At 45.0% G+C, this 15,586-nt stretch overlaps 1 protein-coding gene across 6 annotated transcripts in view; it reads right to left on the reverse strand.

Annotated features, from left to right (window-relative positions):
- STRIP2 (striatin interacting protein 2) overlaps window positions 1–15,586 on the reverse strand; it is a 216,229-nt gene that overhangs the window by 55,814 nt on the left and 144,829 nt on the right. For all 6 annotated transcript variants that reach the window (XM_029615800.1, XM_029615797.1, XM_029615799.1 and 3 more), the window contains one exon: window positions 12,023–12,120. In XM_029615800.1, the coding sequence (XP_029471660.1) occupies window positions 12,023–12,120 (98 nt within the window). The remainder of the gene's footprint in view (window positions 1–12,022; window positions 12,121–15,586) is intronic.

Genomic DNA, 15,586 nt, shown 5'->3' on the forward strand with positions numbered 1-15,586 from the left:
TAGAGAGATGCAACTTAAGTTGCTCTACCGGGCATATATAACTCTGCAAATTGCCTTTCATGCTAGGATGACGCCCACTGCGTCCTGTCCCAGGTGCCATTGCTCCCTTGGGAATCTCTCCCATGTTTTTTGGGGTTGTCCGGGGATTCAACAATTTTGGGGGAAGATTGTGGGTTATCTGCGGAATTTGTTGGGGGTTGATCTTCCTCTTTCTCCATATATGATTTTATTTGATTGCATCCCTAGTCCGCTTGTTAGAGGAATGGGGCCCCGCTGGTTTTTGCGAAAGGCCTTTGCAGTGGGGGAAAAAGGTTATTTTACTCACCTGGAAGGAGGTTGACAATCCTTCCTTTTGGTTGTGGCGGATTCACTTACACCGCATGATGCAAATGGACAATGTGGCCTCCAAGATGTGCCCTCAACAGCGTCAACGGTTCCTTCAGATTTGGAATGGATGCTTACAAGCTTTACCACATCGGGCACGTGGCCTGATTCTCAATTGCTGACATGGACCTTGAACTTGCACAACCATCCACTTGTGGACTAAACCAGACATGGACTATACAGAGCTAGGATTTCTGATGGGGATCTTGGGGGAAGGAGGTTGGGGTGGTACATGAAGATAATGATATTGTTGTTATGATGGCTTGATCATGGAATTGGGGATATAGAAGAAACCATATGTCTCTAATTCCCTATGTACTGTTATCTGTTTCATTCAATAAAAACTGTTTATACTAAAAAGTCAAGGGATAGGTGGCAATGTCGTTTCATGGATTCCAAACTGGCTAAAAGACAGGAAACAGAGAGTAGGATTAAATGGACAATTTTCTCAGTGGAAGGGAGTGGGCAGTGGAGTGCCTCAGGGATCTTACTGTTCAATATATTTATAAATGATCTGGAAAGAAATACGAGTGAGATAATCAAATTTGCAGATGACACAAAATTGTTCAGAGTAGTTAAATCACAAGCAGATTGTGATAAATTGCAGGAAGACCTTGTGAGACTGGAAAACTGGGCATCAAAATGGCAGGTGAAATTTAGGGGGAAGAGGAATAGCCTAGTGGTTAGAGAAGTGGACAATGAACCAGGAGACCAGGGTTTGAGTCCTGCTGTCACTCCTTGTGACCTTGGGCAAGTCACTTTACCCTCCATTGCCTCAGGTACAAAAAACTTAGATTGTAAGCCCTCTGGGGATAGAGAAATACCTACAGTACCTGAATGTAAACCAGTGTGATATCTCGACTGAGATCGAATGTTGGTATATAAAAATAAATAAAATAATGTGGATAAGTGCAAGATGATGCATATAGGGAAAAATAACCCATGCTATAGTTACACAATGTTAGGTTTCATATTAGAGAAAGAGATCTAGGCATCATAGTGGATAACTATGTGGCACATTTAGCACTAATCGGAGAAAGTTCTTTTTTACTCGACACACAATTAAACTCTGGAATTTGTTGCCAGAGGATGTGGTTAGTGCAGTTAGTATAGCTGTGTTTAAAAAAGGATTGGATAAGTTCTTGGAGAAGTCCATTACCTGCTATTAATTAAGTTGACTTAGAAATTAGCCACTGCTATTACTAGCAATCGTAACATGGAATCAACTTTTTGGGTGCTTGCCAGGTTCTTATGGCCTGGATTGGCCACTGTTGGAGACAGGATGCTGGACTTGATGGACCCTTGGTCTGACCCAGTATAGCATGTTCTTATGTTCTTCTTATGTTCTTATGAATTGAACTACCTGATCAGAGAGAATATGTACCAGTAATCCGTGAAGTAGGAAGATATGTGGAAAAAAAAAAAAAAAAGAGGTGGGCCAATTCTGGTGTGGATAGAAGTCCAGGGAGTGGTGTAAAGTGTGCTGTCTTGGAGAACTGATCCACCATAACCCAAATGGAAGTATAGCCATTGTTTGCGTAAAAGGTGCACCCAAAAATGAGCGCAAAATGCATGTGCAGAGCTGATGCACTGTGCACACCAATGGCCTACAGAGGGCAGTAGAGCATGCACAAAAGTGCGTGAAAAACGCCACAGTGACCTACCACGTAATGTGCGGTGCAAGCCAGATTCCCAGAACTTAACAGAGCTAACCCGGTGTCCTGAACTTGTATCGAGCATTTAGAGGGTGGGCTCTTGAGTTTTGCTTGCCTATCCATGTTTCTACTATACTGTAACTTTTAAACCATGTTCCGGGGAGAGGGGGTTGGGGAGAGGAGGGACAATTACTGATGTTTTTATTGCTGTTCTCCTTTGCATTCTTTTCTCATAGGACATGGGGTAATAGCTTTACTTTCACCCTACGGGGTGGTATATTTAACGTATAATTATCATTTTAGGAGACTTCAACATCCACATGGACACCGTCCCACACTCTCCCGCATGCGCAACAGTAACAGACGCTCTATCAACTCTAGGATCAAAACAAATTATCAATGGCCTAACTCAAAAAGCAGGTCACACCTTAGACCTTGTCTTTATTAACACTGACTTCTGGCCCACATACCACACAAACATAACAAAAATACCCTGGTCAGATCACTCATTAATCCAATCATACCTGACTCACAATGTAAAACTTACCATCCGAGAAAAACTCACCAATATCGATCACATACCGTCCACCTTTTAATATTGAAGTGCTGCTAGAAAAACTACAACCTGAACTAACAAACATAGACCTATCCAACGCTGTAAACGCCACAACCTCCTGGCTCAACATTATCAAAGCAATCTCAGACAAGATAAACCCCACTATTATAAAGGCCATAAAAAACCCAAAACACAAGAATCAATGGTACGACGACACTATCAGATCTGCCAAACATGAACTCAGAAGAAAAGAGAAAGCCTGGCGTAAGATCAAAACAGCCCCACTACTTAATGCCTATCGAACACACCTAGCCTACTACAAAAACTTATACACAAGGCAAAAAAAAGACCTCTACTCACAAAAAATTAATAAATTCCAACATAACCCTTAAATGCTCTTCGCCATTGTCCAAAATCTCATCAAACCCCCAAATGATCAGAAAACACAACTCCACAAGAACAAAAGCAATGAATTCGCTGAATTCTTTGACAAGAAAATCAACAACCTAATCAGCAACAACCAAAACATTAAAATGCATACAAAACAAACCCCAAGCTGGTCCAACTTTCACGAAGCCTCCTCACTGGAAATACAATCAATCATCAAAAAAATGAACCCAGCAAATCACCCCATCGACAGCATACCTATACCAACGATCAAAGCATCAATAACCAAAACTATAACCAACATTGACTAACTCTGAATATTGGAGTTAGCCAGCTAACTTAACCGGCTAATTCAACTACTCCCAGTTACGCCCCTGCAAAGCCCCTAACTTAGCCAGTTAAATTCTAGCCGGTTATTTATTAGCTGGCTAGAATTTAGCAGGATAAGTGCTTTTCAATATGGACATCAATAATTGTAAGTCACTTTACTGATTAAAAATCACCCAAAACGATGTACAAAAATGAGGACATAAAACAATGCAATACAATTCAATCAACAATACATATAAAATAAAACAAAATAAAATTCCAATAAAATAAAATACATTAATGCAGGATCCACAACCTACAATTCATAATACTCAATGACAACCATTACTGCAATATATCAGGTGTTAAGAGATTGCGTCATAAGCCAAGTTTTAAGCCTTCTCCTAAACATTTTCAAATCAATTTCCTCTCTCAATTCAAAAGGAAGTTCATTCCACAAACCTGGAGCACTACCACCAAATGATCTTTTCAGCAATTTTACTTGATGAAAACATTTTGCTGATGGTTTGTAATAAAGATTTTCCTCTAGACCTAAAGCTCCTACTTGCTTCGTAGCATTTAAGTCTTTTCTTCAACGTTAAGGAATCCATTCCTCATTGTGCCCTAAAAACCAAGATCATACATTTAAATCTGCAGCAAGATAGGAAAATTAGTCCTTACCTGTTAATTTTCGTTCCTGTAGTACCACAGATCAGTCCAGACCGTGGATTGAGCCTCCTGTCCAGCAGATGGAGACAGACCAAAACCGAAAGGACTGCAGGGTAGGACAGAGCCTACCCTGCAGCCCTTCAGTATAACCATTGTCAAAGCAGAAAACAACAAACGTGAATAGGATCAAGCAAGTAACCAAAAAGCTCAATTGAGCAACTCAATAACATTGTAAGGAACTTTGTAGAAAATAAGTGCTCTTGCATATACTTGGTTCTTAACAACCAATGCTTCTGGTGTATTCATCCGGTGTGCAAAAGGAAAAAAGTACCGACTTCTGAGAATCTGCAAAGAACAAGCTTCGAGTGGACAGTATGAAAAGAGAAAACAGGGAAGGGCGTCTGGACTGATCCGTGGTACTACAGGAACGAAAATTAACAGGTAAGGACTAATTTTCCTTTCCCTGTATGTACCCGGATCAGTCCAGACCGTAGGATGTACCAAAGCTTCCCTAAACCGGGTGGGACCGAGTCAGTCCCGCTCAAAGCATTTGCCAACCAAAGGAACCAAGAACCAGTGCTTGCACATCCAGTCGGTAGTGACGAGCAAAAGTATGCAGGGACGTCCATGTGGCGGCCCTGCAAATTTCTTGAGGAGAAACCGATTGGCTCTCCACCCAGGAAGTAGCCTGAGAATGCAACGAATGAGCCTTTAGGCCCTCAGGAACTGCCCTACCTTGGCAAAGATAGGCCGAAGAAATCACCTCCTTCAACCACCGAGCGACAGTAGTCTTAGAAGCCTGTTTGCCCCGATTGAGACCACTCCAGAGGACAAAAAGATGATCCGAGACCCGAAAATCATTGGTAACCTGCAGATAGCGGAGAACTCGTTTGACATCGAGTCTGCGAAGATCAACCCCAGCTGTTCCCGCAATCTCCTCTGGGGAAAAAGCTGGAAGCTCCACCGACTGATTGACATGAAAGGCGGAAATAACCTTAGGCAAAAATGAAGGTACTGTCTTGAGTGAGACTCCTGAATCGGAAAAACGTAAAAAAGGTTCCCGACAGACAAAGCTTGGATCTCTGAAACCCGCCGAGCAGAAGAGAGACGAGAAAGACAGTCTTGAGCGTGAGGTCCTTTATCGTAGCCCGACGGAGAGGTTCGAACGGAGCCACACAGAGAGCCCGAAGGACGAGATTAAGGCTCCACGATGGACAAGCTGAGCGAGTCGGTGGTCACAGGTGTTTGGCTCCCTTCAAGAACCGAACCATGTCCGGGTGGCCCGCTAAGGAATGACCTTCAACTCGTCCGAGGAGAGAGCTGAGAGCAGAAACTTGCACTCATAGGGAACTGAAAGAGAGACCCTTGGAGAGGCCCTTCTGTAGAAACGAAAGAACCAACGAAACCGGAGCAGAGCGCACCGAGACCCCCGACTCCGCACAAACAGTCTCAAAGACTTTCCAGACGCGTACATAAGCAAGAGAAGTCGATTGCTTCCGAGCTCGTAGCAAAGTGGAGATAACCTCCTCCTTATAACCTTTGCGCCTTAAGCGTCTCCGTTCAAAAGCCAGGCCGCTAGACAAAAGCGATCGGCCTGGTCGAAAAATACGGGCTCCTGTCGAAGCAGACGAGGAAGATGGCTGAGCTGGAGAGGTCTGTCTGTCGCCAGATTGATGAGATCCGCGAGCCACGGTCTGCGAGGCCATTCGTGTGCTACCAGAACAACTGGCCCTCGGTGGAGTTCTATTCTTCGGAGAACTTTTCCCACCAGAGGCCAGGGAGGGAACACGTAAAGAACTTCCGCAGGCCAGGGGAGAGCCAGAGCATCCACTCCCTCCGAGCCATGCTCTCTCCAATGGTTGAAGAACCTGTTGGCCTTGGCATTGCGCAAGGTCGCCATGAGGTCCAAGTGAGGGGGGCCCCACCTGTCGATGATCAGGTCCATGGCTTCTTCGGAGAGTTCCCACTCTCCTGGATCAAGAGACTGGCGACTGAGGAAATCGGCCTGTACATTCTCCTTGCCAGCTATGTGGGAGGCCACCAGGCAATCCAGATGGCATTCCACCCAGTCGAAGAGACGGCTGGCTTCCAGAGCCACCAGGCGACTTCGAGTGCCTCCCTGCCTGTTGATATAAGCCACGGTGGTGGAATTGTCGGACAGAACCCTCACCGCTTTGCCGCAGATCAGGGGCAGAACATTCTGTAGGGCCAGACGCAGCGGCCGGGTCTCCAACCAATGGATGTGCCAACGAGACTGGACCGGAGACCAGATCCCTTGCGTGGACTGGGACTGGCAGACTGCGCCCCAGCCCGAGAGACTGGCAACCATGGTTACTATCGTCCACTGAGGAGTCTGAAGCGGCATTCCCTGGAGAAGATGAGGAAGTGAAAGCCACCACTGCAAGGCAGCGACGGTAGAGGCCAAAAGCGGAAGAAATGAGTGAAACTGTTCCGACACCAGCTGCCAACGGGATAGCAAAGCTCTCTTTAATGGTCGATTATGAGCAAAAGCCCAGGGGACTAGATTGATGGTGGAGGCCATCGAGCCCAAGACCTGTAGGTAGTCCCAGGCCATCGGGAGAGGCAGCGAGAGCAGATTCCGTACCTGATCAATCACCTTGAGAGCCCTTGCATGAGGTAGGAACACCTTGCCGATCCGAGTATCGAAGTGGGCCCCCAGGAACTCTAATACCTGTGAAGCTCGAAGATTGCTTTTGGGAAAATTCACTATCCATCCGAGAGATGCGACTTGGCCCTCACAAGACAATCGACCAGATAGGGATGGACTAGGACTCCTTCGCGGCGGAGGGCAGCCGCCACCACCACCATGACCTTGGTGAAGGTATGCAGCTCGGTAGTGAGACCAAAGGGTAGTGCCCGAAACTGAAAATCCCAGGTGAGGATGAGAAAGCGAAGATACTTCTGGTAATCGTGGTGAATTGGAATGTGGAGATAGGCCTCTGTCAGGTCGAGAGAGGCGAGGATCTCTCCAGGATGAACCGCTCTCAAGGTTTCCATGCAAAAATGTGGGATCTTGAGGGCCCTGTTGACCTTCTTTAGGTCTAAGATCGGCCGAAAGGCCCCATCCTTCTTGGGTACCATGAAATAAATAGAATACTGGCCGGCGCCGAGCTCCTCCTTCGGAACCGGAACAATAGCGCTCAGACTCAAAAGCCTGGTGAGGGTTTGGTCCACCTCCTCCCGCTTGAGACGGCCGATTGGAGAGAATACGAAGAGGTCCGGAAGGTCTCAAACAAAGTCTAAAGCGTAACAGTCTCGGACAATGTCGAGGACCCACTGGTCCGACGTGATCTTGACCCACTCCTCGAAGAACTGGGAGTGACGACCTCCCAGAAGTGGGACTGAGGAATGGGTCAACCGAACTTCATTGTGAGGTGGGTTTTGGGGTGACGCGCTGAGACGGTCCCTCACGGAAGGACCGACGCCCACGAAAGGGCTGAGACCAAGATTGAGACCGGGAAGAATAACCTCTGGAGGCGCCACCTCATCCGCGGGATGCATATCTCCGCTGACCCCGGAAGCGAGGACAGGAGGGCGCAAAGGATCGAGATTGTTTCGGACGGTCCTCCGGTAGCTTATGAACCTTGTTTTCCCCTAAGGAATTAATAAGCTGCTCAAGGTCCTCTCCAAAAAGCAACTTACCTTTGAAGGGCAACATGCCCAGCCTTGCCTTGGAGGACGGGTCGGCGGACCAATTGCGCAGCTAGAGGAGCCTTCTAGCGGAGACCGCCGAGACCATCGCCTTCGCCTGGACGCAGAGGAGGTCGTAGAGCGCATCAGCCCCATAAGCTATGACGCATTCCAAACATTCAGCCTGCTCCACCACTGCAGATGGGAGGTCCTGGGTGCCGAGTAATTGTTGAACCCACCTGAGACCTGCCTGCTGCATGAGATTGCTGCAGATAGTCGCCTTGACTCCCAGGGCCAGGACCTCAAAGATACGCTTCAGATGGGCTTCGAGCTTACGATCCTGTCCGTCCTTCAGAGCCGTCGCTCCCACCATGGGGATAGTGGTGTGCTTGGTGACCGCCGAAATGGAAGAATCAAAGGTGGGAATCTTCAGCATGTCCAAGCATTCCTCCGGGAGGGGATAGAGCTTGTCCATAGCCTGTCCCACCCGGAGCCCTGCTTCGGGAGCCTCCCATTCCCGTAGGAGCAGCAACTTATGCATGGGGTGAAAGGGGAAAGCGCTTGCCGGAGTCCTGACTCCCGCCAGGACTGGGTCCATATCCTTGGGTAAAGAGGCCGTAAGCATGCCCGCAAGGGGCCCCTCCAGCCCCAGCTCCTGAAGGACAAAGGGGTTGAGGGGCTCCAACTCCTCCCTTTGAATCATGTGGAGGACCCTGGGATCATCCTCCTCCAGGGGTGGGAGGGCGCTCGCCAAATCTGTAGTGGGATCTGGATCCGGAGGAACTAGGGGCGCCGGGGAATCAGGAATAGGGGCCACCCCCGGGACCACCCGCACCCTAACAGACCCCTGGGGCTCCGAGACAGGGAGAATGGGCAGCGGAATTTTCTGTGGGAAGGGACCTGGGGAAGGGTCCTCCTCCTCCTCCTGCAAGCTAGCCAAATAAGATTTATGCAGGAGGAGAACAAATTCAGAGGAAAATCGGGTCCTGGATTTGCTGGGAGGGAGGATCAGGGACCTCATCCTAGGGCAGCTCGGGGCTTAAATCGGGGGGAAACTCCTGAAAATTCTGCTCCCCAGCCCCTGGCAGCTCCGAATTGGGAGCTGCTGAAATCCCCAAGATGTCCGCCGTTCCCGCGGTTTGCTGACCCGGGAACAGCCTAGCCATGCGGGGAGATTACGTCCCCGGGGTAAATTTGCTTGTCCAGCTGAGGAGGGGCCTTCCTCACCTGGCAGGCAGGCACAGCAGAGCTCCTCGCACGATAGGTGTGACGAGGGCTCCCCACAAGTGAGGCAGGCGCTTGGCCGCGGCATCCCCACCAGAGGAGCCACGAGCTGAAGAAGAAAAAACAGCTGACAAGTAAAAATAACTTACTGAATGCTCTGCCGGCAGTAGCGGAGGCAGAGGAGTGAACCCTGCACGCTCCTCTGTGTCTGGCTGCCGGCTAGGTCTTATTAGAAAGTGATCTGTATTTTTTTTTTTTTTTACAAGACTGAAGTAAAACTGAGGGGAAAAAAGCAAAGGAGCACTGAGCTCTCTAGGCAGCCAGAGGAGGGAGACGAGTGACTGGACCACCAGCCTCAGTCCCCACACCAGGAAAGCAGTCACGGACCTAGGCTATGCCTTGCACAAGGGGCGAAGCCCCCCTAAGTCCGGCAAGAGCCAGGAGATGGAACCATCTCCTGCAAAAAAGAGAGGGAATAAAATCAATTAATCTTAATTTTTTTTTTTTAATTGGAAAAATCCTAAGACAATCCCTAAGGAAATTACTACTTCCCTAAGGAAGAAAACGAAAGGCTGACTAGCCCAAATCAGGAGACCGCAGGGTGAGCTGATCCATCTGCTGGAGACAGACAAATACTGAAGGGCTGCAGGGTAGGCTCTTTCCTGATATAGGATACCCTTTCAGTTTTGGTCTGTCTCCATCTGCTTGACAGGAGGCTCAACCCACGGTCTGGACTGATCCGGGTACGTACAGGGAATTAGCCATTGAAGTTGCAATAAAAGTGGACTAGCTGGAATCAGACTGAATTGCTGTTATAATGCATGAACCAGTGTTCTGAATTAACTCTAGTTTTCAAATTGTTTTTCTAGGCAAACCCAAATATAAAAGGGGCACTGTGGATCCCTAAAGGCTAGAGGAATGGGAATAAATACAAAAGCTTGGGGGTAACCTTCATGGAGTGGCAGTTACTACTCTTAACAGAAACGTGGGGGTAACCTGCAAGGAGCGACAGTTAATACCTTGGGAAGCTTGCTGAACCATTTTGGTCTTTTTCTGCCGTCATTACTATGTTACTATAACACTTTGCAGTAATCTACACATTCATTCTTTCTCTGAGATGGTGGAACTAATCTTCACACCTTCATGTTCAAACTTTTCATCCCCTCAGACACAACAAATAGTAACAGATGCCTCCATTCAGGGATGGAGCATATATTTCAATAACCTTTGCATTCAAAGAACTTGGAGCATTCAGGAGCAATGCTTCCTTATAAACCTACTGGAACTCAAATCAGTCTTCAATGCTTTGAAAGGTTTCAAACTGTGGCTCACAGGGAAAGTAGTGAAGATTTAAACTGACAACCAGGTTGCAATGTATTATTTCAACAAACAAGGAGGAACAGGATCTTCCAAGATTTTCAGAGAACCATGCAATCTTTGGCAGTAGACAATTGCATAGAATATATTCATCTTTGCTATTCATTTACCAAGCAAACATAATCCGATAGGGAACTCACTCAGTCATCTTCAACCACATAGCACAAAACCCTTTTCATCTCTGGGGAACCCTGCAAATAAATCTAGTCATAGCACTGTTCAATCACAAGACATTATTCAAAAAGATCAACAAACAATTGTCTAGCAATGGATGTGTTCTCCATTCCATGGACTCTGGGTCTCCTTTATGTATTTCCTCCAATATCTCTCATAGCAAAGATGTTTCTCAAAGTCAGGAGAGAGCAAATCCTAATGATCTTCATAGTGCCTTATTGGCACCATCAAATATGGTTTCCCTGGCTTCAAATGCTTCTCTATTCATCAACCCAGCCAGCTAGGTGTGTCACTTATTCTCATCACACAATTCAATAGGACGCTTCTTGATCCCAACCTTCTGTCTCTGGCTCTTACCGCTTGGATATTGAAAGCCAGATAAATCAGGCTTTGCATTTGCCTACAGCCACCTCCAAAGTTATTCTTGCAGCATGAAGGCCTTCCACGAGAAAATCCTATAGTTTCAAATGGAAGAGATTTAATGTTTGGTGTGAAGAAAGGAAAGAAGATCCATTCTCTGCTCAACTTCAACTTTTACTTTAATACCTCTTAAATCTATCTAGCTCTGATTTAAAATCCAACTCTGTCAGAGTCAATTTAAGTGTAACAGCTGCTTATGACTGCATTCCAATAGCTTTCCTATATCTCAGCATCCCATCATAACCAGATTTATGAAAGGTCTTCTTAAGCTTCGTCTCCAGTCAAGGATCCATCTACACTGTGGGATTTAAACAGTTCTTACTCAACTAATGAAACAAATGTTTGAGCTCTTCACAACTACGGACCTCAAGTTTCTTTCTCAGAAGGTGCTATTCTTGATAGCAGTAACCTCTGCACGTAGAATGAGTGAGCTGCAAGCCTTGATAACACACTCTCCTTATATGCACATTTTCAAAAACAAGTAATTTTGAGAACTCATCCAAAATTCTTATCTAAGATTGTTTCTCAATTTCACTTAAATCAAGCAGTCTTTCTTCCAGACTTTCTTCCCAAAACCACAATCCAATAAGGGCAAACAAACTCTTCACACTCTGAACTGAAAAGAGCTTTATTATTCTGTTTGGAAAGATCTAAATGTTACAGGAAATCTTCCCAGCAATTTGTTTCCTTTAACTCTTTCAAGCAGCTTTTCTCAGACAAAGTAAATTCTCTCCACTTGGATGTTGGACTATGTTGACTACTGCTATACTAAATCAGGCCAATCAGTGGGAAGCAAAGTGAAGGGATATCAAGTTACAGCTACTGCACTATGTTAAGCACATCTCTGAACTATGTCCATAGATGAAATTTGAAAAGGAGCAACTTGGTCTTCTATTTTTACCTTCACTAAGCAATACTGTCTTGATGAGACTACGTGACAAGATACCAATATTGGCCAAGCAGTACTGAAAAGCTTACTTCAATTTTCCCACCAATCTCTTGGAATCATGGGTTGAAACAATAAAATGTTGCTATCTTTGCAACCCATAGTATGGGAGTCACCACATGTGTGGCTCATATAGCTCTGCTTGTCCATGGAGAAAGCAAAGTTGTTTACCTGGAAAAGGTAAGCATATGTCATTTGTTGTTCTGTGTTTTTGGTTTTTCACGTTTGGTAAATTTGCTGACAGTTGGCAACTTTGTCAAGAATACTTACGGCATCTCTTCAGGTAACACATCTGCCAGGATATTGATGGAGTCTGTCTTTGCTTTGGAGGTAGGGGCTGCAGCTAAGAGAATCTTTAGTAGGGCAATCTGTAGACAGACAAGGAAAGTGCATCAGAGTAACTCAGTTTAACAACTCTCTTTTATAACGTTCCAGGTAAAACCTCACTGCAGCCTTTCCTACCTGGAGCAGGGAAGACAAGAGCCCAGAGATGTGAAAACTGAAGACTTATGTAAAACTCACTGCTACCACTCACTGTGCTTGCTAATTCCTAAAGCTCCAGCCTACCAATGCCTTTTGTATTACCATAGGGGAAGAGGTGGTTTATTAAACTACTGCTGAGGCCAATGAATTAAGACAACTCCAAGACTCCTGAGTTCAAATCATAACATTACCTCAGTTCTAATCCTGGCTCTGCCACAAATTGGGATTATAACTGGAACACAGGGAGATAAAGTGATGTCATTTTATTTTACTGAGCCTAGGTTTACCCAGCTATAATTAGATGATAAAACTATTAACCCTGCTCCCTCTCCCCTTTGACACTGTCATACAGGTACTAAAATATAGCTAATATCAGGGAAAATACCCATAAAACATGGGTATATCAAAAATCAAACAGCTGAAAATCACAAAACATTTAAAAATTTTCACAAAGAATTTAAGTCATAAACACATTTTTTATTCATAACAAAATTCAATATTAAACAATATTTTATACAATAATAAAAAAAATGAACAAAATTATTTTTTTTTTTTACAAAAAACAATCCTTCCCCATAGTGGCGTACTAAGGTGGGGGGAGGGGCGGTCTGCCCCCGCTGACAACAGGGGGAGGGATGCCATTGCCATCAATATATAAAAGGTTCGGCAGCAGCATGAAGAGGCAATGTGCTGGCGAGTTCTCACTTCCCGCCAGCAAAAGTGAGGTCCTGCGGAAGAAGAGGCCTTGCGATGCCGCTGATATTTCCTCGGAGCTGGGGCAGAAAAAGAGGTCCTGCTGTGCAGCAAGCAGCCAGAGAAGAGGTCTAAAATGTGCATAAGAGAGCAAGAGACTGGCCCTGTGCGAGTGCCAGTGTATGAGAGCATGTGTGTGTATGTGAGAAGGGGGGTGTGTGTGCGTATGAGACTGGAGGTGTATAAAAGAGTGACTATATTATATAATATATATACTTATTTATTTAGAAATTTTGGGCCGGATTTTCAAAAGGTTACGTACTTCACCCCAGGGCTGAAGTAAGTTTTAAAACACAAAAGAAAACAAGAAAAAGGTAAGGGGGAAAGGGCGGGGGTACGGAAATTCCCTCCGAGGCCGCTCTAATTTCAGAGCAGCCTGGGAGGGAATGGGGGAAGGCAGCACATGGAAGGTGCACAACTGTGCACCCCCTTGTGCGCACCAACCCCTGATTTTATAACATGCGCGCACCTGCGCATGTTATAAAATTGGGCGTACATGTGTGCGCGCTGGGTAGCACGCATACATGTACGCCCACACGCACATCTTAAAATCTACCCCTTTATATACTGTTCCATATGTAGATCACAACGGTTTACAAGGAGACATTCATAATTATAACTCAAACAACAAACAAACATAGATTAGTTACAGAGGAGGTATTCAAAGTCCGGCATTGATATCTATCAATAGAAATTTACTAGTACATATTAAAATTGATCTAGTAGATGAGGCAAAGAGTAAGGATAATTACAAACAAAATGGTAGTTTTCATGCCTTTGTCAATGTGTTGTTTTCAGAATCTTCCATTCTGAAATTTGATTGATTTATTCGTGATTCTTTTATTATTTTGTCCTTCTTATTTTTGTGATTCTTTATATTCTGATATTTTTAAGTTAAATTATATGCGTTTCTGAATAGCCATTTTTTAGTTCACATTTAAATATTTTTCTTTCTGTTAGAATGCGTAATGCCTTGGGCAGGGAATTCCAGAGCTTTGGACCTGCTATTGAAAACATTCGATCTCTTATTTGCGTCAGATTTGTACATCGTATTGTGGGAATAGACAATAGTCCTTTATTTTGAGATCTTAGTGATCGTTGAGGGTTGTAAGGTTGTAGTGTCACTCCTAATAAGCTCGTGTTTTTGAGGTGAATGATGTTTAATATTATCGTTAATACTTTGTAGTAGATTCTGGATTGTACTGGTAACCATTGTAGTGTTATCAACGAGGGTGTAACATGATCATATTTCCTAGTTCCTAATAGTCTTGCTGCAGCATTTTGTAGTAGTTGTAGTGGTTTTAAGTGACTTGCTGGAAGACCTAGCAGTAAAGAGTTACAGTAGCCAAGGTTTGAGAAGATTAGAGTCTGCAATACAGTACAGAAGTCAGCAAAAGTTAATAACTATTTTAGTCACTGTGGTATACATAACTTGGGGTAATTTGTATTAATTAATTTACTATGTGCATTTTCATTGTGAGGTTCTCATCTATCTGTACTCCTAGATCTCCTACTTGATTTGAGGGAATAATTTGAAAATTACCCAGGTCAAAGGCAGGTGGTTTAACTGTTGATGAGTTTCTACTTAGCCAAATGATTTCAGTCTTTTTAGGGTTTAGTGTCAGTTTAAGTTGTGATAGTTCGTGTTGTATTGCTTTCATATAATTTATGAGTATAGAGGTTGTGTTTTCAAATGATCTGGAGAGTGGGATGTAAAACTACAAGTCATCAGCATACAAGAAGAAAGTAATTCCTAGATTTGTCAGTAATTTACAGAGTGGAAGCATATAAATATTGAATAGTGTTGCTGAGAGGCTGAGCCTTGGGGGACCTCTGTATCCCAATGGAATGTGTCAGATATTTGGTTGCCCAGTTTGATTTGGAATGTTCTGTTAGATAGAAATGAGGTGAACCATCTGATAACTGTGCATAGATCCCTATGTTTCTCATCTGATGGCATAATATGTTATGGTCCACAGGGTCAAAGGCAACTGTTAGGTCAATTAGCAGAAGGCAATACGATTCATCTGCGTCAATCCCTCGTAAAACCATGTCCGTTAATGAGAGGCGTATTGTCTCAGTTGAGTGATGTTTCCTAAATCCATATTGGTTTGGGTAGAGAATATTTTGATCTTCCAGGTGATTTACAAGATGGGATAACACTGCTTTCTTAAGAACTTTTGATAGAAACGGCAAGTTTGTCTCAATTGTCAGTTCTACCAGTCTTATTTTTTAGGATCGGCTTTATCACTGCTTAAGAACATAAGAACATGCCATACTGGGTCAGACCAAGGGTCCATCAAGCCCAGCATCCTGTTTCCAACAGTGGCCAATCCAGGCCATAAGAACCTGGCAAGTGCCCAAAAACTAAGTCTATTCCATGTTACCGTTGCTAATGGCAGTGGCTATTCTCTAAGGGGCGGATTTTAAAAGGCTCGCGCGCATAAATCCTTCTGGATTTACGAGCATAGGGCCCTCGCGCGCCGGTGCGCCTATTTTGCATAGGCCGCCGGCACGCGTAAAGCCCCGGGACACGCGTAAGTCCCGGGGCTTTCGAAAAGGGGAGGGAGGGGGCGTGTCCGGGGGCGTGGTCGAGGC

This window comes from Rhinatrema bivittatum, chromosome 9, assembly GCF_901001135.1.
Source record: "Rhinatrema bivittatum chromosome 9, aRhiBiv1.1, whole genome shotgun sequence".
In the NCBI taxonomy this organism is placed as follows: domain Eukaryota; kingdom Metazoa; phylum Chordata; class Amphibia; order Gymnophiona; family Rhinatrematidae; genus Rhinatrema; species Rhinatrema bivittatum.